The sequence below is a fragment of the Salarias fasciatus genome, chromosome 22, assembly GCF_902148845.1.
Source record: "Salarias fasciatus chromosome 22, fSalaFa1.1, whole genome shotgun sequence".
NCBI classification, from domain to species: Eukaryota; Metazoa; Chordata; class Actinopteri; order Blenniiformes; family Blenniidae; genus Salarias; species Salarias fasciatus.
Window position 1 is genome coordinate 18152478 of NC_043765.1, and position 26433 is coordinate 18178910.

General features: G+C 45.6%; 1 protein-coding gene across 1 annotated transcript in view; it reads left to right on the forward strand.

The window, feature by feature from the left end:
- The window catches only part of jarid2b (jumonji and AT-rich interaction domain containing 2b), a 99728-nt gene that overhangs the window by 24662 nt on the left and 48633 nt on the right, over window positions 1–26433 (forward strand). The window contains exon 2 of the mRNA XM_030120834.1: window positions 23068–23194. Coding sequence (XP_029976694.1) covers window positions 23068–23194 — 127 coding nt within the window. The remainder of the gene's footprint in view (window positions 1–23067; window positions 23195–26433) is intronic.

Here is a 26433-nt window from a genome sequence, read left to right on the forward strand (position 1 = left end):
TAATATTATTTTTGATTTTGCCACAGTGAATAAAATGGGTTGGCCTGTTGACACTGAAATAAAGAGTGTATTGTTGAAACGGCTCTCAAACTCGGTGTCCCGTGTTTAGCCGTGCAATTGACATGACCTTCACAAAAATCCACAAGCAGGAACTTGCTCCCAAGAAAGGTTAATTTTTTTGAATTTGCTGAATATTTATTTTTCCGCCAAACATGAAATACCACCAGCAGATGCTCGGTACTTCATTATCAAGAACCCATGGCTCAAAAAAAGAAAAAAAAAAAAAAGTCCAAAGTTCAATGAAACTAAAATGACTGGATGCTTTTGGCTTCATAGCTCATTTATCCCTGAAAGCATCCACAATTCTCATTAAACAGCAGAAGTAGCAGTATTTCCAGCTTTGACTGAGACGGACCGGTTTCTGTTTGTTATTGCAGGGCCTTATATTTGGCTGCTATGGTCCCGATGTGCTGAGTGGTAATAGATAGAGGGCATTAAGGAGAAGGTGGCGCTGACGGAGATATGGATAGAAAAGACAACCACAGGAAAAAGATGACCTCACTTAGGGTCCTTTTGCGGTGGCGCCTCTTAAGATATAATGTTTGTCCTTCCCCTTTCTCTTTTTGCTACCTCACCCCGACCTTTGACAGCAGGCGCCGGTCTGGCCGTCTTTATGTGTGAGGCTGCACATATACTGCATGTGCGCCGTTTATTTACAGGAAGGGCCGACTGTTGGCATTTCAAACCTGTGTGTTTCCTACATCCAGAGAGCATCCAAGGCATGAGCAGGAGGTTGGTAAAAGATGAGCAGATTTCAGTGCTTTGTCGTTGTCTTCTTTAAGCCTCTCTGTGTGGAGTTTGCATGTTCCTCCCTGTGTGTTTGAGTCTGCCGTGTTCCAAACGCATACCGCTGTGGTAAGTCGGTGACTGTGAATTTCCTGTAGGTATGATTGTCTCGTCTCGATTGTCTGCTCTGGAATTAGATCCACCACAGTGAAGTTTAAAAAAAAAAAGATTAATTGATGTTCAGTGCACTGATCATTGTTTTTTTTTTTTTTTTTGTTTTTTTTGAGTTCACACTGTCTGAGGAAATCTTTTTGAATAAAATGAGGTGGGAAAGGGGATGTTTCGGGGTTGTGGAGGCTGAGGAGAAACAACCGGACTCTGTGAAGGCCAGCAGCCTTTTTGGCAAAAAAAAGCTTCAGGCTGTCCCTGGGCCAGGCTTGCCTGCCTACAGCAATATTTATGACCAGTTTTTGGCAGGTTCACGTAATTGAACAGGCATTTGTTATTTGGCAAAGGAGTCTTTGGCTGCCTGGTCTGGGCCGAGAGAACGCCCCTCGTGTTGTAGTTTCTAACACTCTGCTAATTGGGCCACATTCAAACAGTGGTTGTAATGTGCTGTAATGAAGTAACAGAGGTAATATTTCATTGCTGAATGTTTTATTAGGGGTGAAACTGTGATACTCGTGATACCCTGAAATGTTCCGTTTTAAATTTAGAGTCCTTAAAATGTGATTATAACCAGCACAGAAGTGTTTATCTGAAAAGGTTTCATGTCTAAGATGATGAATTTCAAAGCCTGTGCTACGGGAATTGATAGTTTTGGTTGGAAACCGATGTGGGTTTTGAGGTTTTCCTGAAATCATCAGGAGAACAGGTGATAAATGATGTTAGTTTCTGATGTATTTCTGAATATCTTGACCCAAATAATATAAGACAGGTGACAATAGCTGATCCCAAAGTCAGGGCCTGCAATTATTGCTGAGCTCTTTGTGATTTCAGCATTAAAAGTGTTGGAAGACCAGGGCAGAAATAGGTTTTTTTTTTTTTTTTTTTTTTACTAACCCAAAAAAACCTGCACACCACACTAAAAGCTGAACCCCCTCCTTCATTTCCCTTGAATACACAAATGTGCTTCTTTGTTTCAGCCACTCCACCTCTTCTCGTCTTGGTCTTGTCCTAATGTAATTTGACAATGGCTTTAATAAGAGATGAAAAATGGTGCTAGCGTTCACGAAAAAAAAATCAGTGTCTTGATTTGATTCTATATTTCTGATGTCTTTAGCACGCTTTTTTGCTCTTTAAGGCATCACAAAAGCAGAATTTGAGTTGATTGCAAGTGGCATGCAATTATGCCCTTGTATTTCTAACGCCTCTCTGCTGGTCTCCCCTCTTACTCACTCTCTCCGCTGTTTTTCCAGTCTCCGCTTGTAAACGGCAGAGGAGAAATAAAGCGGCTGAAGGTTTCTCACCGGGTTACCACAGGAAAGCGATTGTGAGCGTTTGCTAACAGAACATCGGCTTAAATTAAATTGCACATTTTATGAGAAGCCTGTAAATCAAACGGCTTGACTGAAGGCATTTAAAAACACAAGGTTGGGTTTAAATGCTACATTGGGTACAATTAAAGGTACTTACCCTGATGGCACGTTATTTCTTGGAAAGGTGCCGCACGGTCGATGGAAAAGCCCGTCTTTTAACGCGTCGGCCAGTCGGCCTGTCGCGGAGTGTTTTTTTTTTTTTTTTGACGGGGCACGTTGTTTGCAGGAGCATGTGAGCTTCTGTTGTTTAGAAGTTGTATTTGTGAGACGAAGAGAAACGAGGACAGGGTGTCACTGTGCTGTAAAGCCACCAGGCTGCGGGGGTAAACCGGGCCAAGAGCGACAGCTGACCCATACCGGCTCACAAAGACCCACACACACACACACACACACTCTTTTCTCCCGTTCAGCACAGAGGAGCACGGTTGTTTGCTGACACTCTTTTCACATGTGGATCTGCTGTAGCTGCAACTGTCTGTTACACACACTCACACACACTTTGATGCCTTTCTTTCCTGGCCGTGTCTTGGTAGCTGTGGCACCGGACTTTAAAAGCTCTGCGTTGTTCTCACTCTGGGTCGGCTGATTTCATGTGACAGGTGCATTCCTCCGGGCAGCGTCGAGCCCGAGCGTGTTCTTTTTTTCTTTTTTTATTAAAGCACATGAGTCAATTAAGAGCAACGGGACTGGAAACTCCGACACATGCACGCTTCTGTAGAATCTCACCAGGAAAAAGAGCCAGCGACAGCGTCGGTAATATTTGTAACGGGACTGGCTGGTATCTAGACAGGGTGTGCCGCGCATCGCCGGGTGTCAGTTACCAGCCTGTCCAGTGATAAGGCAGAAGGCAGTTAAGGTGATGCTGTGTCATTAATGCAGTGTGGCCAGATGAGCAGGTGAAACCGGAATGTTTTCCTCCGTAAGAGTGTTATCTTGTCAGAAGTCCTGGCGAGCTGTGAACATTTTAACAGCATTCTCAGTCAGAGGCTGAGAACTCGGATTTTACTGCGTTCACATGAAGGAGTGCAACCCAGCTGCTACTCAAAAGGCTAATGTCTCCAAACGAAAAAGCAGAATGGAAACATGTTGCCAAAATAAATCACAGCTGGGTGCCATGTGGTGTTTTTTTTCCCCCCCCCCTTGCATGTTTTTGTCCTTTTGTTACAAAAAACGGTTAAAGTAAGCCGCGGTTGTAACAGGCCGAGTTTGTGTTGCGTTTGTGTTTCTGGTCATAGTAGGTCACAGTCTGACACAAAGTAAAATGTCAATCTGAAATACCTTCCGACTGGACGCAGCGCCACGGGCTCAACGGGAGAACGGATTTAAAAATCTGAGGAAACGTACATTAGCACGCAACCTGAAGTGCTCCTCATAAATGGAGGCATTTGAAGCAGGACTAGCAGGTCACTGCGTGCACACACATATGTTCAGTCTCCCTCCTCCTCCTCCTCCTCCTCCTCCGGCTCCCCTCCTCCCGCTGAGTCTGTGGCAGGTTAATAAAATAAACATATATCCACCGGTAGTGGTGGCAGGCATGTCAGGCTCCCCTAGCTGTCATCAGCAGTGTGTGTGTGTGTGTTATCTGATGCGTGTGTGCGAGTTTATTTCCAACACAGACTGGCACTTTTAGCTGAGGCCTGTCTGTCAAAGCCCCCCCCCCCCCCCCCCCCCCCCCCCCCCCGCCCTCCGCTCTGTTAGCACCCCTCCCGCGGCACGCCAGGCCTGGGCAGGAGCTCAGCACACGGTGTACCAGGCCAGTTAATGGCTGCACATCAGCGGGGCAATGCGGTGGAACTCCACTCAAAGTGGTTAAATGACACATCCTCCTGTGGGAAAAACGATGTCTCCCTGTCATTTGAGAGCTGCAGCTGGTCATAATCTTCTGTATCGCTGCACTTGGTGTGTCGTTAGGTGTTGTGCATAAATACCAGAAGGCGCACAACAGCATCCATTGTGTGTGTGATTATAATGTGCTGGAATCATTCCTGTGTGTAGCGCGTGGCTGCGTGGTGTTGAGTAGGAATAGTGCACGTCCTGTGGAGGGCCTTCTGTGCATGGATGTGTCCGGGGTTTTACAGACTTGATCCCAAATTCAAAAAGTGTGCATTTGGGGCTAATAACTTGCTTTATAGGTGTAACTGTGAATGTGCATGACTGTCTTTTTGTGCTTGTTCTAAATGACTAGATTATATAGTTCCAACCAGAAGTAGCCAATGATTTTTTTTAGATCATCAAATAATTTAGAAAATTGACAAAGAAGCATTTTTCTTAAAGCTGACATCGTGTTGACCATTTTAAGAGGAGAAAATGCACAATGAGTTACTCAGTGACCTAAATATTCAGTCAGATGTACTCTAACCTGATCTGCTCTGTTTTTTGTTACTGGATTTAGGAATTGGTTTGGTTTTTGCAGATTTTTTTTTTTTTTATTCACTACTGTGTGTGTGCGTGTGCACGTGTGTGAGTGTGTGTGTGGGCCCTTGTACTCTAAAGGCTTTGTGGTGTAGGCCAAGCACAACACAGCTGCCCACCCACCCAATCTGTCTCTCTCTTTTTTTTCACACCACACACACACTCACTGTCTGTCTCTCTCTATCTGTCTCCCTCTCTCTCTCTTGCTCTTTCTCTCTCTCTCCCTCTTTGAAGTTTGTCCCAGTCCAGTAGAGAAGTACAGGGTCAGGATGGAGAGGAGGATTAACGAGGCCCCTGGTATCGAGGGATGAAAGGATGGCGGGATGAATGGTCTTTATGAAGTGTTAGATGAGAGGAGGGAAGGCCAGGTGATGACGGCCAGTAGACTTTGGGTCTAAAGCAGACGCGGTGATAGAGAGTGCAGATCTGAGGTTGAGATTAAAGACGGGATGAGCCTCGGCAGAACCGATATCAGCACAGGCCCTGATGCGTCCACGTTTACAGTAGTGTTTAATGTTTCCGTCTCAGCCCTGGCAATCAGTGTTTCGGCGGGACCTGAATGCGAATGCGGCTTTTGTCCGCTGCCTTCAGAAGCGGCGGATTACAGTTTAAATTAAATTTCTTAGGATGAAGGTAAAACACGATGGTGTCGTGCGACCAAGCGAGTTTGTCCTGTTTATATTGTACTTTTATGGCGTCTCGGGGTCGGCTTGCTCGTTCTGAAAAGCATAGAGTGAAATGCCATCTGCTGCATAAGACTGCTGCAGCTTCCACACTCGGAAGCAATATGCACAGTGAATGCATACAAACTGTGAATATATGTGAGCACACATCCCAGTGCGTTAAACCCCGCCACCTAGCAGCGTCTGCGCTTCGCGGCATTAAACAGACAGTGATTGATCTACAGTATGATTGTTTATTTTGCCGTGCTGTCAGTGATAGATGGAGATTTGTGCGCATTTGAAAAGTCTGCGTGAAATATGGAGAAGAGCGGGGGGGGGGAGGGGGCTTTCGAGGGGGTAAAATAAACTTGCCAAAGGATAAATACCTGCAGGTCTGTGGAACAACCTTTCATCGTAGTCTCACCTTGTCTGAAATTAAATGGCTTGTCTTGCGGAGCAGTAACCGAGCGTTCAGCATTTATCAGCCGCTCTTTAGGACTGTAAACGATTATTTTCCTTCTGGTACAAATTGTTTTTGTGTCAGAGAAACCAAGCGCAGGTTGCATAGCCGGAGAAATCCTGGATATGTCATGTGTATTTAGTTTATGATTGTGCAGACACAAAAAAAAAAAAACAGAATTTAATTAGATTTCCACATGCATATCATGATTGTAACAGGCTGGAGGCTAATCAGAGTCCTTTTCACAGTGTTCTCTGTGTGATGCTGCTGCAGCGTTGGAGGCTTGCGGCCATACACTCAGCTGCAAATGTGACGCGTCTCTTTGAAATTCGAGGGCTGTTGATATTCACCGAGTTCTGTTGTCATTGACACATGCCAGCTGACTGAATTCCTTCAACCTTTTCAAGAGCGTCGCATACAAAACTTTCCCCTGTCCGCAGACGACAGCATCCGAGCAGCAAGATGTTTCTAACACCCTCTCTGGTTACCTTCTCCCCACGAGGCCAAAAAAGGACCAGGGCGAATGAATAGAAAGGGAAATCGGAGACACAATGCGTACCTGTCCTCCCTCCCGCCCTTTCTCCGACCCGCTCCCCTGTGACATCTCTTCATTTCCGCCCCCCCGCCCCCCCCCCGCTCGCTGGCAGAAACCGTCTGACTCTTGCGATTGCTTTCACACGAGCAGATGGCTCGAACGGGAGTTTTTCCAGCTCCGACTCCAAACAAAATCAAACCCCCAAATCCCCCATCTTCTCTCTACTAATATATTTCTTCCCATTTTCTTTTTCTACCCCAAAAAATTTCACTCATAACAACAGACGCCCTGTTTGTCTGCCAGTTTGTGTAAACTATGAAAACCGAGCTTCCCCTTTTTCACATCGTGTCTGTCTATTTCAGAAACGTCCACTTTCACATGCCAAAAACATCTCTTTGAATCCAACCGCATTTCAAGACAAAAGGACACAATTCAGCTCCGTTTCGTCGTCGTTTTTTTTAATTTGCAGCAACTCAAACACACAGTATGTCTTTAATAAGGGCAAGATGTAGTATGAGAACAACGAGTTGGAGTGGAGCCGCAAGCCAGAGTTGTGATATTTGTTGTACAGATGAAACGCAACTGATTGAATATTTGCTGTTTCAGTGAAACGGCCTGGCTTCAATGCAGGGAGTCAAAGAAAAAAATAAATTAAATACTGCCGAGCATTGCTTTCAAAGCTTTAAAAATTAAAAGCAGTGACGTTGGACGTAATTGGCATGCGAGCGTTTCAATAAATCAACCAGAGCAAGGAACTTGATACGAATGAATATCAAAGAATCCCAAATTCCCGTTCCACCTCTCAGTTTTAAATAAGAACCATGTGACCACAACCTCTTGTCGGCAGAGGATTTGCTCCCCACGGGCAACTGAAAGGAAGCCCTTTCTTTCCTCTGCCCCAGTCTTCCACAGCACTTTGTCATGTAAAGAGGCCCTTATCTGGCTCCGGCTGGGGGTAAAGGGGCCGGGGAGAAATGGCTCGCTGGATCCCTGGGGCCAGCAGAGATCCACGCATGGTAAATAAGTGACCGTGATTGACGGGTGCTTTGAGCAGAGTGGCTCAGTCCTGCCCACTGATGTGTCTACCGGGAGGTCAACTTTGACCCCTTCCGGCCACCTGCTTGCCCCTAACCCCCTGACCCCAGAACTGGACTTTTCTGTTCAGAGTTGGAGGACGTGAAGCGAATGCAGAGCTTTAACCACATGTGGCCTTTGATTAGGAATTACTGGATTATTTTGAGTGAAAGCTGCTTAAATTTGTCACTTTCTTTTTTCACTTACTGACCTTTTATTGACCGGTGTGTTTTGTATTTCAGTGCTTGTGAGAGTGTTTTATTTCCAGCACCGTAAATGCCTTAACCGCTTAAATTTACTGGCTTAAAAAAACTTTTTTTTTTATCTATCTTACTGTTTTTTTTAGAAGATGGTTTGCCTCAGAAACCCTGATTTAAAAACAAATCTGTGCCGTACCTTTAGTACCACATTTGCACCACCACGTCTTGTGAAAGATTGACCGACAATGACCGTTTAATGGGCTAAACAAGGCCCTGGAAGTGAAGCAATTTCACAAGGCCTGATTTAATTTCCCTCATTCGCGCTAAATTGGGCCACTTCGTCGGGGTAAATAAACAGAATGCATCTGGACTGCAATAAAGAGAGTCAAATGGTGAGAAAGAGGTTGCGCTGATTTTTTTCCATTCCCCTGTGAACAGTTATAAATGTATTACAGAGTGCTTGCCGAGCACTTCGCTGGTGTGCTAACTTACTCTTTTGGGTCGGGCGTTGGATAAGAGATTTTAGGTGTTTGTGTGTATATGACAAAGAAACTGTGTCAGGTATTACCACTTCCACATATTTGGCATCTGACTACAAAAGCTGTGATTGGTAATCTTGGCAGGACTAAAGCACGAGTTTTTTTTTTTTTTATAAATTTCAGTCCACTTTCAGATTATCGACAGCACACTTTTTAAAATTTCTGCACACTAGTTCCAGCTGCTTTCTCAGTAACCCAGAACATATCAATTCAGTTGAGTCTTTGTTGCCAAATTCAAAGAAAAAGAAAAAAAAAACCTCATTGGTATGTACCGGGGATTGGATAGGCCACAAAGCAGCCATTTTGTTGAACAAAACCCTTGGTCATGTGTCTGTGTGTTACACGGTTACACGGTGGAGTGTGCGGGCATGTGCATCCGGCAGAAAACCCCCTTAGCTCCGCAGAATCCGTCACGTCCAACATATGTTTACTGTGACCCCTGTTGTTTTCAATTAATGCCGACACATGTGGGTTTGGGATTATATTGTGGGGCCTTTCAATGTCTGCGCGTGTGTGTGTGTGTGTTTGTCAAGATAGAAGACATGCAGTTGAGAAACAGTGTATGTGGCTCACATTCCTGCCCAACATTTCGCCACGCGTCGCTCGCCGTCCCGCTCTCTCCTTTGATATTGAGTAACGAGAAGAAGCGGCCTAACTCCAACACGCCTGAACTACTGGAGCCATCGTGAAATGTCCAAACTTCTCAGAACTAACCTGCTGAGGTCAGCTTCCCACCGGGCAACATAAGCCTGTGTGTGTGAGTGTGTGTGTGTGTGTGTGTGTACTCATAGGCCCTCATTTCCATACGGAAAATAGTTCAGTAGACCCAGAGCCAGAGGGTAATTATTTGCTTTGTTAAATTGGGCAATTAACTTGTCACCCAAGTGATATTTGTGGCTTGTTCACAACTGTTTGAATCTTTGTTTTTTTCCCAACCTGACGATGAGAAAATAAAATAACTGCATCGTCTGTGAAATAGCAGTTTTGCTGTCTAATAATTTCGTTGTTGGAACAGGCTTTCGAGAAAAGATGCAGCTGTAGGTTTTGGCACGAGATCAAAAGCATAAACACTGGAAATACAAAATGAATCGGCTCAGTTTGTGGCGTTTCTCCGTTCAGACATTCAGCTTATTCTTTGGACGAGGCGAAGTGTTTGTTACAGTTCAAAATGATGGAATACACCAGATTTCCTTACTTGCCTTCAACTCCTGCTTTTTTTTCTTTTTTTCATTCACTTGTACTACGGAGCACCCAGTCAGATCTGCACACACACTTTGAATCGGAGAGAGGATCATAGCACCTTTGTGTGCACGTCGCTTTTTTTTTTTTTTTTCACCTCACATTCACCTCTCTGGGGTGAGTGTGTTCGCTGCGTGAGGAGCGAGGTCAGCCAGATGTCACTATACTGCAATCAGAACTGCTGTGAACAGAAACACGGCCACTACCAAGAAGCCGGGACGCGGTTGATAATTCAGCATTTTGTGGGAGGATTTATGAGAAGGTTCCCAGAAAGGATCGCGACATGACCTTTGTTTACCTCTCAGCAATCGGTTCCCTTGGTGAAAATGTAACTAATTACATCACAGCTCGCACAGCGGAGAGAGGCGAGTGGGAGCGTGGCACGTCTCCTGTGATTCGCCTCTGTGTGTACGTATACACAACAGCACGCACTCGGCCTGTAAAGATCTAGGCGGACACTTGTGTAGCGTGAGCTTTTAAGTCAGCCGGAGACGGCGTATCTGTGCGCGTGTGTGTGTGTGCAGTGTGAAAAGAGTGCAGTGTTGCAACGCGCTTGTTAGTGAGATTGTCAGCCTGAGAGAGACTTGACCTTACATGGTCCGTACAAGCTACTCTGTTGTTGCTGTCATCAGCCCCAGTCACACTGGAGGAAAATGGGTCTATCTACTTTGAAAAACAGTCTCGACGTAGTGATTTTTTTTTTTCCCCCTTCTTCTTCAGAGCTTTACAATCACTGGCATGTGAAGCCGGGCTCTGCAACATTCCCAGTATCATAGCTTTTCCCCATGGAGATTCTTATGAGAACATTTTTTAATACAGATGTATTTAAATGTGTAAATCCTGTTGATGGCATTCATGAAAAAAACAAAGCAAAAACAAATGTTTGTTTGGATTATAAATCAATGGTGAATGCGCATTGATGAGATTCATTTAAAAATCATTCGTGTTTTGATTTAGCTGTTTTCAAGTGGGAATTTGTGTCTGTCGCTGATATTTTCTCCTGCTCATGTCAGCTCAGTCGGGGTCGATCATAATCTTTGTCCTCACGCCATTTACCACCGCAAACAGCTGTGGGTAGACTTGCATGCTCACACACTTACACACACACACACACACACACACACAAACTGTATACACAATCGCCTGTGTGCAAAGTCAGACTAACCCTCAAGTGACTGATCCACTGGTGTGTGCATGCGCCGCGGCCAACAGAGGGCAACTCGGGACACACACACACACACACACACACACACACACACACACACACACACACACACACGCGCGCAGTGTTGCCCCACCTCCAGCCTGGCTAGTTGTTGCTGCATGCCCCAACCGGTCCTTTGCCAACAGACGGGTTAATATTGCCACCAGCTGCAGAGGGGGTAATGCCAAGCGGCACCAGGCCCAGAGCGACCACACAAGAGTCACTCTGTGTCTCTTTTCTCTTCTCTGCAATCACTCTCCTTCACATGGTGGTTTTGTGTGTATGTTTAAAACTCAAATCTCCTGTTGTATTATCAAAACATAGATGTGGTCTTGCTTTGTTGCTACTGTCGCTTCGCATTGTGTAATGCTATCAACACTGCTGGTACCGCCGTTGAATATAACAGTGGTAGTTAAAGGTCAGAGTGTGACGTCTGATTGATGTTTTTGCGAGGGAGAAGACAAAAAAAACACCGGTGAATACCTTTCTTAAGAATGCTGAGATGGTGTCAGAGAAACAAATGTTCACACACCCAAAATTAGACGGATATGCAGTGTGTGGTGTGCGTTACACTGACAGACTGGGCGAAGAGGAACGCGGCGCTGACGTTAACCCTCACATCGTCATCTCTGGATAAGATTTTATTTTTGCTTTATGATCCAGATATGCGAAACACATGTTAGAATCAGTTAATCATTGACAGAAAAACATGACGCGAGGGGGGAAATGGTTTGTGCAGGACAGTGCGTGTGTGTGTGTGTGAGATGGATACATGGAGGTGTGTCAGAAAAGTTGTTTTGGGTGTTTGTTGTAGGAGGTTAATGTGCTCACGCTGGCCCCGCCCTGAGCGGCGTTGGCTCTGTCGGAGAATGGCCGTGCTGATGTTGGACGGCGACGCCGGGAGTGGAGCATAAAGAGGTGGGCAGGCGAGAGTGGGAGGTCCAGAGGCCATCTGTTTTTCCTTTTCTCCCCACATGATTCAAATACCCACTGACAACATTTCAGGCGTCTTTATGGTGAACGCGAGCCGCTTCTGAAGTGGCCCGTTTTGTTTTCTCTCAATCATTATGGTTACTCTAAACTTTTGTCTCTCGGTGCAGCCAGTCGGCTCCTCAGTTTGTGGGCAAGTTGTGGCCTTTTTCACACGCCCAATATCTTTTTAACGTCCTGGATGTGGAAAGGGGAATTAATGAGTCTTTCTAGTAAAGCAGCTTGTCTGCGTTTGTGCAAAATTCTGTAAGAGTAAATGAGGTGAGCGCCTGAGGCTGTGAGTTGTTGTTGTGTAAGTGAGCCCCTGTGTGATGGTGCTTGTGTGATTCTTCCTGTCTGATTGCTTACAGCCTCACCTAACTGGATTCCAGATGTAATCCTGCAGTCTGTCTGATGAGCCTGGCTATCCAAGGCTAACATCAAGGCTCCCTAGAAATCTCCCCCAGGTGTTTGAGCTCGCACTACCTTGCTTCCATACAAATGGCATCTTCCCTTAGTAGCAGACGGATGCAGCATAAAGTGACCGGTGGTTTTTCTGTACGTCGGTAGATGCATGCTAGCCTGCAGGCTGTTCCTGTCAGACATGGCACGAGGCTAATGAGGTTACTCTCTTTCCTGTTTCTGCCTTCCTGTCCCCTCCTTGTGCTGCTCGAAGTGGGAGGGCTTCTGCTGCTTGGTACATTATCTCTGCTCTCTGCAGCAAACAGTGTTTTGCTTTTTCTTTCGTTTTGTGTGGGTTAGTATGTTTGCATATGTCATGCAAATTAAAAGATCTTCCGGGACGTAATGAGCCCACCGTTGTCGTCATCATCATCGTCGCTCCTCAAAACTGTAGAACGTGTCAAGTGCTACATTTAAAAGGCCAAAGCTGGCAAGACGGCAGCCAGGAAAGATTTATGACCCAGCTGCTGGTGTTAAATCGCTGTAGTCAAACCAAATAAACCGAGGGAGTCCAGATTTTGTATTTTTGTTTGCATAAACAGGTGACTTGTTCCTCTGCATGACCAGATATTTTTCCCGTTCATTGAGCATCATTAAAAGCAGCTCATCTAAATCCCATTACCACGTTTTTAAGCCAGTGACAGCAAACATGTGGTCATGCTGGTAAAGCAGCCGAGTAGTGGGATGACCATAGTGAGATAGTTTGTTGGAAAAGGTTTTGTTTATACATCATGTAATTATTGTATGTTAGAGAGACAAGTTGCTCAACTTTTTCTTTATTTTTTTCCAGAAACACATGGTGCGCGCTGTCATCCAAAAAAACCAATGACAAACACATTTCTCCGCATCGGCGGGGCACCTTTGGCAGTCCGTGGAGGAAACATTGCCTTCCAAATCTTAACACTTGAAGTAATTACAAGGAATTCCATGGACATCAGCAAAGAGAAAAGCAGAAAATCACGAGTGCAGCCATCAGAAACATGGCTGGCACAGACTGACGCCCACACAGTCTCAAGAAAAGCATCTGTGCAGACATGTTGAACTTTGACTGATGGCGAGGGCGCAGGGTCCTCAAGTGCTTCAAGTCTAGTCGGTGTGGAGCCTTGTAGAGAAACACAAACACGCTGATGCTAATCCCAGTGGTCCTCCATAGTCCCAGATTATCCGGCTCTACTACCAGCAGCTACCGCCTCATCTGCGAAGGCCTACTTTTAACTTTCCGCCCTGCGTTGATACCTCTGTGCTTGCTGTCGGACTTTTATCATTCGCTGTGTTTACGCTGCTTTCCGAGGCTTACTGTGGACGCAGCTGAGGATTGTGGGTCCGGTCATTGCCGTGGACCTATTGCAGGGAGGCACATGTCGACCTGAGTGAGCGATTTTTCACAAAACGCAGAACTCGGTCAGCGCATATATACCGTATTTTCATTGAGTTTGTGACCACATTTAACAAGCTGCAGGCTTCAACTCCGATGAACATTTACAAATATTTACCAATAAGCGAAACCGCAGTAGGGTGTGCCACCACACTGCTTCGTGTTTTCATGAATGAATTTAAACAAACTGTCACTACAGATGAAGAAGAAAAAAAAAGCGGCGATGTGTGCCTCTGAGGAACGCCGCTGTCTGATTGGAACAGTGAGAGGGCTTGAAGTGGTGGTCTGTTAAGTGGGATCAGCAGCAGGGTCTTCCAGGGGTCCCACGGGAACAGCAGGGAGGTTCAGCAGCAGCCGGCGCTGCAGCCATGATGAATGACATTGTGTTGGGGAGCGCCGTCGATCAGATCGCCTGGCGGGTCGAGAGGTTGTGCAGCTGCCTGCGCAGAGCCGAGTCCGTCCTCCGGTCGGCCGCGTGCACCCGGCAGGAGAATGATATCGAGACGGAGCTGGAGAGTAAATGTGTGGAAGGAGGCCGTTACTATTGAACGCGGGCCGTTTGTTTCACAACCTGTTTGGTCGGGTTTGGCTCGCGAGGGTTCGCTTTATAATTTCACCTCGATTCCTGCATTTCAATCTTTTGTCCGACCGAACGTGGCTCGGCGCTCGCAGCCTGCCAAATGTAACTTCACAGTATGAGGAATTTTCCTCAGCTGAGCCTTAAAAACCATGGCAACAAGGGCTGTGAAACTGACAGAGGCACCACTGTAAAGCTGATAGCATGCCATTACGTTAACATTTCACTTTATGAGAGATACTTAAAATTCCCAAAACAACAATTCCACTCGCGTCTCTCCACTTTGTGGGATCGTGCAAACAGGAAGCAGTTTCTTTGAGCACGGCTTTTTACAGTAATGCTCCTCTGGTGCCGTGTGCCATGCAAAAAACAAAAAAAACAAAAAACATCGGAAATCAAGCCCCAACTCTTTCCAGGAATGGTTAGATAGTTTGTTTATCCAGCTATGAACACAGTTGGTGTTTTATCATGTAAAACACACTTAACACAGGAGATCAGCGAGGGGTGGGGGGGGGGGCTTCAAAGTTTTGTTGGCTGTTTTACTTTAATGTGTGTGAATTTCAGCTGAAGGTCTGTTGATGGGGGAGCTTATATTTGGAACTTTTTTTTTATGTATTTGTGTTTGTTTGGGGTCAAGGGGTCAGGAGGGCAAGAGGCTGGGTCAGCTCAGTCCCATCGCCGGTGTGGGTGGGCAACTCAGTCAGTTTAAACCTTTAGTATGCAGCTGGCTGTCCACACACACACACACACACACACACACACACACACACACACACACACACACACACACACACACACACACACACACACACACACGCAGAGGAGAAAAATGCATTTTCTTTTCGTATTTGACCCTTTATCCAGAAAACATCCCAAATGCAACTCTTCTGTGGGATTAATCTACTCAAGGTTAGCGGGCATCAAAACAGGCACACACACCCGATATCCTGTTGGTGAAAACTGGTCGGCTAACAGGATGCTCTGAGGATCACATCTGAAAGATGCATAAAGTACAACACAATGGCTTTGGTGTGTTTGATCTCATGAATATGGAAGATCAGCTGTGTGTGTTAAATTTTTTGAAAAATCCTGCAATAATGTAATAACGTGATTCATAGTGTTTGGAAATGTTTGTGGTCGCATCTGTTTTGAGCACGATTGATAAGGAAGTGCAAATTGCCTCAGCCTTCCAGTGGACATGCTGCTGTTAATGTGGCAGGAGGAATTTCCTCAGCTGGATTCCCCTGGCTTTTTTTTCTTTTTCACCATCTTTATTGTACTTGGTCAGTTTTCTTCCACAGCTCTGATTATGTGAATAATTATCCTCCATATGGTGTGTGTGTGTGTTTTTACCTCAAGTTATCTGATTGGGTTTTTTTACTGTATACAGACGTGGTTGCAGAAGCCTACAAAAGTCCTTGCGATGGATGAGGACGTTTTTATTCCAGCGGGGCTGAATGTGCATACAATTTTAAGCAGGTTCTCACACATGAAGGATCTTCAAAGCACTGTGACATTTATTTTGGAGTCCAAATAAACCTGGTCACTGAGTGTGTCTAAAAGCACTCTCTCACTCCAGCTCCCTGCTCCACTTTTACCAGCCTGATGGCATTTTATGCTCGGCAGGGCTGAATGGCGCTGGCAGTCTGTCACTTACGTACGCTCAGATTGATTCAGACGGCGTGTGCTTGCGTGTGTGTGCGCAAATGCAGACAGCTGATATGATTGACAGTGCAGACGCAGGAGGTTAGTGTGTGTCTGATAGTGAGCTCAGCAGGAGAGGCCGCCGTGGCCAGACAGGAGGCATTGTTCCCAGGGAGAGAAACAGTATCTGCTGAATATGCCTTCCAAATTTTATGTTCGACGGTGTTTCTCTTTAGGGGAAACCGGTTGAACTGCGCTGCTTGTCTTTTTTAGCTTCGCTCTCCTGCAGATGGAAGAAAAAACCCAGAAACAGTTGGGGCCATCCCAGCACGAATGGTTTAAAGGGAAGGCACACACACACACACACACATTCCGATGCAGTGAGCTCCTGGTGTAATGAGGCGATTATATAGGGCCTCTTGTCCCCGGCAACCCCAAAAACCTTGTTCCATTCGCCTATTCTCCGAGCTCCAAGCTGAGCTAAGCATCCGGCCTACTTGAAGCTATAAGGGACTTGGGGACCAGGATGTAGTTAGGATTGGAATGTAAATTGTGGGAGCGAACACGTGCTTCATACTTGAGGAACTTGGCCTGGTTTGAGCAACTCGCTCAGTTGTGCGCCGATAATGCCGAAGCAGGATCAGGACCAGGCTGCATTGTGGGAAACATCTGTCACTATTTACTCCACAAGCGGACAGTGGGATTGAAATTAATTACATTTCTTTTTTTCTTTTTTTCCCCCAGTTTATTTTTTTATTCAATTAAACTAGATTCTCTTCTTTGTACGTATGTCTTCCACTCAGCCGGTTTCGGGGAGTCCTCCAGTATTATGTGGGTCATAATGAGGACCTTGTCAGGGCTTTAATTAATACTTTGCAGATGTTTCTTTTCTCTCCACAGGGCCGTAATCAAGACGCCATAAATGATTTTATTCCGCAAATGGTTGGCCGTGACCCTATAAAAGGTCACAGTGATGTATTTGGGAATTGAATAATTATTATCATCGTCATCTGCACCACTCGTGAACCCTGAGCGGTCGTTTTTGCGAGCAGGCATCTGGGCCCCATGTGTTTGGTGCGAGAGTGAGAGCGATCAAGATGTGCCGAGCGCAACAGGGAGACGGGCGAGGGGGTTTGAGGTGGGGGGGTGGCGGAGACGCAGAGCTGTCCCGACTACTGGATATAATAATGCTGGCTTTGTTAAAATAACATTTGTCCTCCATCGATCCATCTATCCCTTTCTGCGTCCCGCCTTCCGAGAGGAAATGTGTGTTAGGATAACAGATTTTGGGCCAGTTTTGTAGAGCAGATCGCAGCTGGCGCGTGGCCCACATTCCTCTGCCATGACATCCGCGCAGTCGGCAGCGGCACGGCGCTATTTTTAGAACAGACAAGTGTGTGTACGCACAAACACACGTACAGTGAAATGCGGCGGATTCAACTTTAAATGACTTTGCACATACAGTGGTGACGCGAGACGTATCCTCTTTAAATTTACTTTTATTATGAAAGCAGGCTGAAACGTCCTCCCAGGTAAAGACGGCGGTTTAATCAGTGGTTTGCATGTCTGCCGTGCAGCGCGCTGCGGATGACGTGGGCTTGGCGTGACTTTGTTTCTCGTTTGCACACCCAAAGCACAAAGCGTCGGGGCTCTGTGATGTTCTTAAAGGAACAGCATGTGTTTTACACTGGGGGCTCTAATAAGCAATTTCACACACATTTTCACTTAGTATTTCAGCAAATACTGACGAAGTACTGCTTTGAATTATTCTGGCACGTGAGCATTTTTCATACTCTGGTAATAAAAATCGGGCTGGGCTTGTGCTCAACATGCTTTTGTTGTGGGAAATTAATCTATTGTTGGTGTATAATATTGTAGTTTGGGAGTTTAGTGTTATCTGGGAGGAAATTTTTCACTCCTCTCATCATGTTGCCTGAATAGATGGGTGGTCAGATCAGATCTGGAGGGTGATAATGAGATTTCTCTTCTTTCCAAGTTTTCCAAGTATATCCAGTACTCATCGTCCTCCCTCCTCCAGCTCTCCCCGCCTCATATCTAATGCTACACCCAGGATGTTTTTTTTTCTTTTTTTTCGGCAGCCACTGTTGCACACAGCCGGTGAAATCCACTAGTTTCTTCATTAACCGTCGGGGTTATTGGATTTGCCTGCGTTGCAGAGAGGATCATTTGAGCGAGGCTGGAGTTATGAAGTGGAACCAGCCATACTTTTCATCCACTTTAATGAGCAGATATAGATGCAGTGATGGATGTAATCCTGCTCGGCTTCATAAGGTCCAATCATCAGCTTTGCTGCGGATTGTTTTTTAACATTTGCTCAATTCTGTTTACTTGTCTGGGCCGTTCGTGCTCATGGTTGCCAAATTTGAAGAATTGGAATCTCGTCCAGTGTCATGTTTGGTAAAGGTGCGGCACGGGGCTGGAGTTTTGGTTCCTCTGAGTATAATCTTACAAGTGTGTAAAACCAAGGTGTGTTTAAATGTACATCTGCAAAACAATGCAGAACTCCAATTCAAACAAATTTAACTATCACCATTACAGAAACTTACAGTGTGCTGAAATGATCAGCATTTTACACAAGTGTACTTCATGTTGTTGTTTTTTGTCTGACTCACAATGAAAGCAACAGAGCAGGAGAGGACGATGTGATCATACACCGTGTTTGCAGAGCATCCGGATGGCTGCTTTAAAGGAGGTCCATCGTTCTCTGTGTGGTATTTTCAGGGTGGATTACCTGTGTATCCCAAAGAGGAAGCGGGAGGGTGGCTGCTTGACAGTAGAGGCACAATGTTCCTGAGCCATCTACCAGTACACACATACACACGCACACACAGTAAAGGTCCCTGCGCTCATTAGTGAAATTCTACTAGCCTGATGGGAGCTGGTCGGGGTGGAGATGTGTGTGTCGGTGCCAGCTCGCGCTCCATGTAAAATCTGTCTCTGAAGAGATCTGGCATCACCTCAGAAGCACAGGCACACATTTGCGCAGCAGTGTTGCATTTGAAAGAGGAGTCTGTAGGACCACGTTTTTGGTTTTATCGCTTATTATTTTACTTGGTGATCCGCTTCTTTATCTCACGCTGCATTCGCAGTCTGGCAGGCAGAACACAAATGTCTTTAAGAGGTATTTTGCTGGTCACTGCTGTCCATCAACTCTCCATTTTACACCTGGAGTGGCTTTTGTGACTGAAAATCCATTGGTCGCAGTGGAAGTACCTTGGTGGGAAAAAAACAGATGGCGCATTGGCTCTCAGGTCAAACAGTCACCCCGCAGCTGAACAATGGCGGTGGAAACCCATTCAATTGATCTTCTGTTGAGACAAAGAAGTATTGGTGAGGTTTTGGAGTACAACTGCAGGAAAAGAGAATCACTTCAACTGTCACTCTTTTCCTTGTTGGAAAGTCGGTCAGCATTTTTTTTTTTCCCCCCCTCCTCGCTTTCCTCCAGCGGTTGTTGCTATGTGCACACAGAACAGGAAATATTTGTGGCACACTGCCAAACGCCGCAAAGAAACCACACAGAAAGAAAGGCACAGATGAACTCTAAGGTCAAATTTAGGAGGGAAGGCTTTTTCTTTCCCTGTCAGTACAGCTGTGTGTTGTCTGTGTGTGTCAGGTGGAGATACGGTAGAGGCCGCATATGTGAGAGTGTTTGTGATCCTGAGATATACTGTCAATGCTGTGTGTGTGGAAGTGTGTGTGTGTGTGTGTGTGTGTGTACACATTTGGCCTTGTGCCACACCATGACGGAGAGACTGCTAGTGAGCTGTCTAGGTAATTGGTGCTTACCTGGCAGGCTTTAACACACATGTACACACACACATGCTCGGAGAGAGAGAGAGAGAGAGGGAGAGAGAGAATGGATTAGATGACATTAACTACAGGAGAAAATGGCATAATTGAATACTTGCGCTTCCTCTCTCTCACTAGTGTGTGTGTGTGTGTGTGCACATGCGTGTTCATGTGTGACAGTGTAATGAGGGACTGCACGTTACACACAAAACATACCCTATCAACCTCTGTCAGGGGCTGCAAAGCATCAGTGCACCGAGCGGCCTGCTCGCTTATGTGTGTGTGTGTCTGAGAGACACGCGGGGCGTGTGAGCATACGTGCGTGTGTGTGTGTGTCTGCCAGAATGCATACTGTATGCAGGCAGACATGGCTGTCACCTATCAGCTCCATCATGTGCAGACACAAAGATTTTAATATCTCCCTCTCCCCCTCCCCGCCTTCTTTGGAAGCGCTGCTAAGGTCTTATCCCCAAGGTCCCCGAGAAGACCTGAGAAATCAAAACAGAGCTAAAGCATATTTTTATCCGCAGCAGAAACAAAACTACAAAGGCGCAGCAAAGCAGGCGAGATCTTCGCTCTTGTCAATATTGTCACATTGTCAGAAAGTATTAGCAGCTGAAGTCGTGTCAGTTCTGTTTTAATTACAGGATGCTTTCAGTTGCTCGAGCGAGTAAATTATACCCACTAATCTATTACAAGGGACGCGTTGGTTACAAGCCACCTGTAGCTTTTAATGAACCCACTGGGAAGAGAAGACCTTTGAATTGACTTTAAATGAGACGTTTGTGCAAAAGTGACGCAACAGATCAGAACTGGAATGATTCAGGACATGTTGAACGTCAGGCGGTTGCTGTTATTGCGGTAATTGCAAAGTTTTAGCACAGCAGTGTTGGGAGGGAAAAAAATAGTTTATCGGTTACTTTTTACAGCAACATTTTATTAACTCTGGGTGTGAAATAGGCAGAACAGCTGTGTCTTTCCAGTAAGTACAGACATCTGTGCTAAAAGCTCTACTTTCACATTGAAAGTGTCAAATTAGAATACGTTACAAACTTTTCACTGATCTGGAAAAAAAATCTGACTTGTGAGTAAAATGTTGCTCCAAATCATGAGTCACACAGTGAATCATGACACCCAGTCGCCGTCTGATGTGCCAGGTGATTTTTTTTTTTTTTTTTTTTTTTTTTTTTTTTGACAGATTGAGTCATTCATTTGATTTCTTAGAAAATTTGAATCAGACACTCCTTCAGAGAAGTCACCTTTGTATAAAACTGCTAATGTGCTTGGTGTAAACACAAACACAAATTTGTACACATCCTGTTGTGCTGCTGCTATAAATAGCAGCGAGTTGTCTTCTGCTGATCACAGGATGTTTTTTTTTTTTTTTTTTTTTGTCATCCATCATAATATGTTTAGTTTAACTGTGTGGAGAAAAACAAAAGTCTGGAGGATCTGTGTTAATGAAAGAACGGTGTTCATGAGGAGCATTTATTTTTGTGGCGTTGTGTTCACAAGCTGTGGGAAACTGCACTATATTTGGAAAAAGACTTTCAAACCAAGCTTGTACATTCATTACCTCCACTACAATCATTCTGTGCCACATTTTTGTCAAACAATTTGAGGAGTGCTTGCTCCTACTTGACTCGAGTTGGTTTCAGGCATTTTCCACTACATCAAGTGTAGTGTGTGCTTCCCTGACATTGTTTGTTTGCGACACAACAATGGCGGACATCGGCGGGGTGCCTTACCAGCCGCTTGGCCTGAAACTTTAAAAAAAAGAGAGAGAGCAAAAGAAAGTGTCAGGCGGGCAAAACCAAACGCATTGTTCAGAGCTTGGTGATAGCTGATCAGGTGCCTGTTACCTTATGAAAAATACAATAGAAAAATCTAGTGGAAAAGTCAAACGTGCCTCATTTTGATTTTTTTTTTTTTTTGGAAAGACGAAGAGCGCACATGCTCTTAATGGGATGCTGGAGCCGTTATCTTATTGCTGGAGCGGCGATAAAGCGTCTTGGTGTAATTATTTTCGTCTGAAGTGGGGGATTTTAATACAGTCGACACTGATGTCACTGTGATATCCGCCAGCCGATGAGCTGAGCCAATTCAAATGATCTGAGTCAACTGGATGATGAGCGCGCTGTGCTCCCACACAGGTTCCTTTCACGTCTGCTTATTGCGTTAATTTCAACTCAGACAGAAGGAAGGAAGCGTGCACATTGGGATGAGTTGCAGAAAGGCACCTTTAATTCAAATAATTAGCATGCAAGTTTTTTTTTTCCTGCACAAGGAAAGATAATTCTTTTTTCTTCTTCGACTGAAAAGCGAAAATCCACTCGCCCCATGGCTTGACTAGAGAAAAGCTATTTCCAGTTTCCATTATTTATTAATACCTCTTTGTTGTTGCTCATGTCCTAATCTCATTTCCTTTAGTCATTAGTGTTGTTCGACATCAAACACAGCTGCCAGAGCAATGAGTGGAGGCAGCAAGGGGAGAGAAAAACACACTTATTACTATTGGACACTCACTAAAAAGCTTTTTAACTGTGCTCATTGTAGTGTAATATTTCCCTAATAAGCTGTTAAAACTCTAAATTGGAGCAATAGAGTGTGTTGAATGAATTACAGCTCTGATGTGCGATACCTTCAGCTGTCACGAGCTTGTTTCTGGAACACAGTATATAAAAGGCCACGTCTCAGGAAAAAAAAAAAAAAGGATGCGTCTGTGTTTGTGTGTTAGTGTTTGTGACTCCCTGTGACCTCTCCGACAACAACCTTATTGTCTCGGTCTCACTGGGAGAGATTAGCAACACATGAACTCACAGTTCCATGATTCTTCTTCTTTTTTTTTTTTTTTTTTCCCATTTGCTTCCTACCTATTCAAGGCTGTAACGCTCTGCTATCATGGCATTGTGCGGGGATGCAGCCCTTCATGTATTGTCATGCTAATATCTCGCCCTCTGTCTAGCTGCTAGCTAATGCTATGTTATGCTAATGTTGTGGCACGCTAATGTCACGATATGGAGAGAAAAAGAAAAGAACAGGACAATATGTCAAGGGGATTCTATAATGTACTTCATCTCTGTCATGTTTTCCTTTTAAAAGTTTCACAGTGGGTTTTTTTTTTAATATTAGTATGTCAGATAAGATCATTCTTAATTCCCCTTTCTTGAAAGACCTATTGTGCTAATTATGACTTCACCTATTCTTGATTAAAAAAAAAAAAAAAAAAAAGAAGTACAAACCCTGTTGATGGAAAGTTATGGGTTGTTTGTTTGATTTGAATCGTGAGAATTTCAAGACCCTGACCTCAAGTCACACTTTACTGACAATGCTGTTGTCTAGCAACACAAACAATTAAAAATGCTCGGCGCAAACAGCCAGAGATCCGGTCTATATTAGTGTGCTGCTCATTGTTTTGTCTCCCACGCTTGAAATTCAATGTGAAAGATCATGTTGTTTCTTTGAAAGCTGAGCTGCAAATGCAGGAGTTTAAAGAGTTGGGGGAAGAAGCAGTGTCCCTGGCTTCTGTCTGTATTTGTGGTTCATGCTGACATGTTTCCTCCCTCTGAATGTCTCCGCAGGACGACAGTGATGGCATCCCGTGGTCGGAGGAGCGGGTGATGCGAAAGGTGCTTTACCTCTCACTCAAGGAGTTCAGGACAGCACAGAAACGACAGCTGGACGGGGATGGAACCACAAACACTAACGGTGAGTTTGACTGTCTGGCTTTAATATCGAGGACATGCACATGCACAACATATCAAATCTTCTCACCTTTACTCCATCCATTCATCCATCCGTCCATCCATCAGCCTCAAACTTGTTTTCGGACTGTGGGAGGAAACCGGAGTACCTGGAGAGAAAAGATCCACACCAGATTGGTTCAAATAAACGGAGCATAATCACTGTTAAACAGGGTGGATCTCTTTAATTCGTCCACGTCGTGCAGATTAAACTTGAAGCTGAAATGTAGACCAACAGTAAACCTCTTTTTCTTTTTGTGTGTGGCTAAAAATAGTTTGGAAAGAAGTAAAAGAAGTATGAAAGCAGTGGCATTGCAGGATAAACAGATTGCAATGATTAAGGAATATTGTGAAACGTTACAATGGAAACAAGATGAGGCCTTTCACTTAGTTTGGACGTTTTGGAAGATGGCAGAGTAAACTGCTGTGTTGGCATTTTACGGAGTATCTGCTAGAGTTGCCAGTTTTGTTGCTAGATCTCGGAGCGAATCATCAAGAACTCACATCGGCCTGTTGTTGTGGGTCAGTGGGAGGCGAGCTGCGGTCTCTTCACTGTGCTGGTTCGGTGTCACAACATGAAACGAGGCCTGGAACAGAAAGTATCTCAAACTTGTTTTCAAATGTTTACGCATCAAACAGACGGACTTTGATGAGGTCTCCCATCGTGGCACACACAAGAAAACGTGTCTGAGTGCTGTTAATCTTTTCCAGCCTGGACGTTTACACTCACCCAGGGGTTGAGTCTCATTAAAACGCCGGCTAATAGACACCGCGACATGAATTAATACTTGAAATTGCTTACTTAGACAGAAATCCAATTCCAGGTGGAAGCCCGCTACAATAACAGTGGAGGGATTTCGTCTGTTGTGGTGTGTAAACCTGAAAGAACACAGGAAGAGCGAGAGCGGAGGGGGATGAACGGCGTGTTTTGAACCAAGCTGCCACCATGTCTTTGTTTGACACTTGTGCTTCCACACTAAAAAGCCCTCAGCCAGCCAACAGCGGAGATTTGAACTTCACACGTGCCTCAGAAGCTATTCTCAGTTGACATTAACACAACCCAGACGCAGAAAGAAAGGAACCAGGAGGAGGGGGGGAAAAAAAAAAGCCTCAGAAAGTTCACGCCCAGTCTTCCAGCCATCCAGAGAGAGAGAGAGAGAAAGAGAGACTTCTGAAATCTAGCTTATCTTTTATACCTGTCTTTTTTTTTCCTCCTGGATTTTTGTCATGTTTTCTTTATTATTTATTTCTTCTCACCTTTTATTTATTCCATGCCGAGTGCCCCCCCCCCCCCCCCCCCCCCCCCCCCCCTCCGTGGATCTCCAGCTTCTCCCTGCAGTCTGTCTGGCATCTCATAGCTGGCACTCCAGAGCTCCTCGGGGCCTTTTAAGCCGCCGCGGGTAGCTGACCTTATCGCCTGAATAAAAATGACTCATTAGAAAGCGTCGGCGGCCCGTCGCACCGGGGGTAACGACAGCAGCCCACTCCGACACAAAAGGGAGCCGGGCTGAATAGACGGGCCCTGCTGTTTTAGAGCACCGTGGGTTAGCGCGGCTTTGGAGGCGGTGCGGGCTGCACGGTTTCCCGTCTCGCACAGACATTGTGGCGAAACTGTCAGCCATTTTGGAGGATCAGGCTCAGCGTGCGCTACATCCTGAATGGGCCGCTCCTGCTGTTTTAAAGGACTGCGGGTTAGAGAGTCCAGGCTCATGTTGGGACCAGACATGTTCCACAGCTCTCCGTTTCGTGCAGGCTTCACTGTGAAGCGATCAGCCATTTTGGAGAGTCAGAGTGCAGATAGTCAGATGTGATCTGAGGATATAGTTCAGAAAGATGATGGATTAGAGATGAGTGAATGTACTTTGCAGGTCTGACTGACTGTGAATGTGTTGGAAATTGCAACGAATGATTTTCAGTTTCAGCTCTTTTTTTTTCTGTAAGACGTTAAATACAGAATTTATGAAGTCATTTAGATGTGAGGTTCACTGCAGATTTGAATCAAAAGTTTTTGCCATGAACAGCGCTTTAATCCCCAAAAATGTTCTGGATTTGAAATCAGATCAGAACCAGAAGGAGAGAAGAAAAAAAATAACTTTTTGGATTCTGAGCTACGAGGACAGACTTATTTGGACAAAACCCTTACCTTTTTTCAGAACTGGACCATCCGTCATTTCACACACTCACACAGAAAAAGGTGTCATTTTAACTGAAGGAGTTTGGAGCCATACCTGGCTCTTAGGCTCGGTTATGCGGCATATAATCAGCTGTCGATCACGCCGTCTTCTCCTGCATCCGTCCCCAACTTGTTCCCGGTGCCTCTCCGTCGCTGCATGGCAGCGGCGGCGGCTATCTGTTTTAGACGGGGGTGTGGCAGCCCGTCACTCAGCCGCATGTGTCAGTCTATCTCTCCACCCACCCAGCCTTCCCTCACTCCATAACCGGTAATCACGCCATCTCCCCAGCCCCTTTACCTTCCTCCGCTGGCAGCCATCCGTCTCCGTGTCCGTCACGCACTTCCTGCCCCCTCGCGCTCGCTCCCTGCATTATTTAACAAATGACATTATGCCCTTCTGCGTCCTGGCTTCCGCTTCTTCGCCCTCTCCTCTCGTCGTGGCTACGCCGGTCCGTTATCCCCCCTCCGTCCGTTTGTCCTTCCGTTTTTCTCTCCCCCCAACGCGAGGTTTCATTACACATCAATAGGACTCTGGTTACTGCCTTCTCGGCGAGCTCCTGTCTCCTCTCTCCCTCCTGCTGCTCAATCTCCTCGATTATGTACCTCCACACACACTCCCCTCTCCATCACCCTTTTCTCCCCGCTGCCTCCTTCATCTGTCTCTGTCTCCCTCCTTCTCGCCATCTCCCTCTTTTTTTTCCTCCCTTCTTGTCCTTCCTGTCCTTTCCCCCATCTGTCTTAACTATCTACAATATTTGTCACACAGAGCGTCCCTCCCTCTTTTTCCATTCATTGCCGCCCTCCCTTCCTTTTTCCCCTCGTCCTGTCTCCCACCCTTCCTCTGCAGTTCTCCGAACCGAAGCCGTATATCTGTAGCTAAGTCCATCTCCCTCCGTTGTGTTCTTCTATTCTTCTCCCCTTCCATCCTTTCCTTTCCTCCCTCTCCATTTCCCTGAGTGCTATTGATGGAGGAGCTGGCCGCCGGCCAAACACCAGGAGGAGCCGAAGAGAGGGCTCCCTGTTTGCCCATT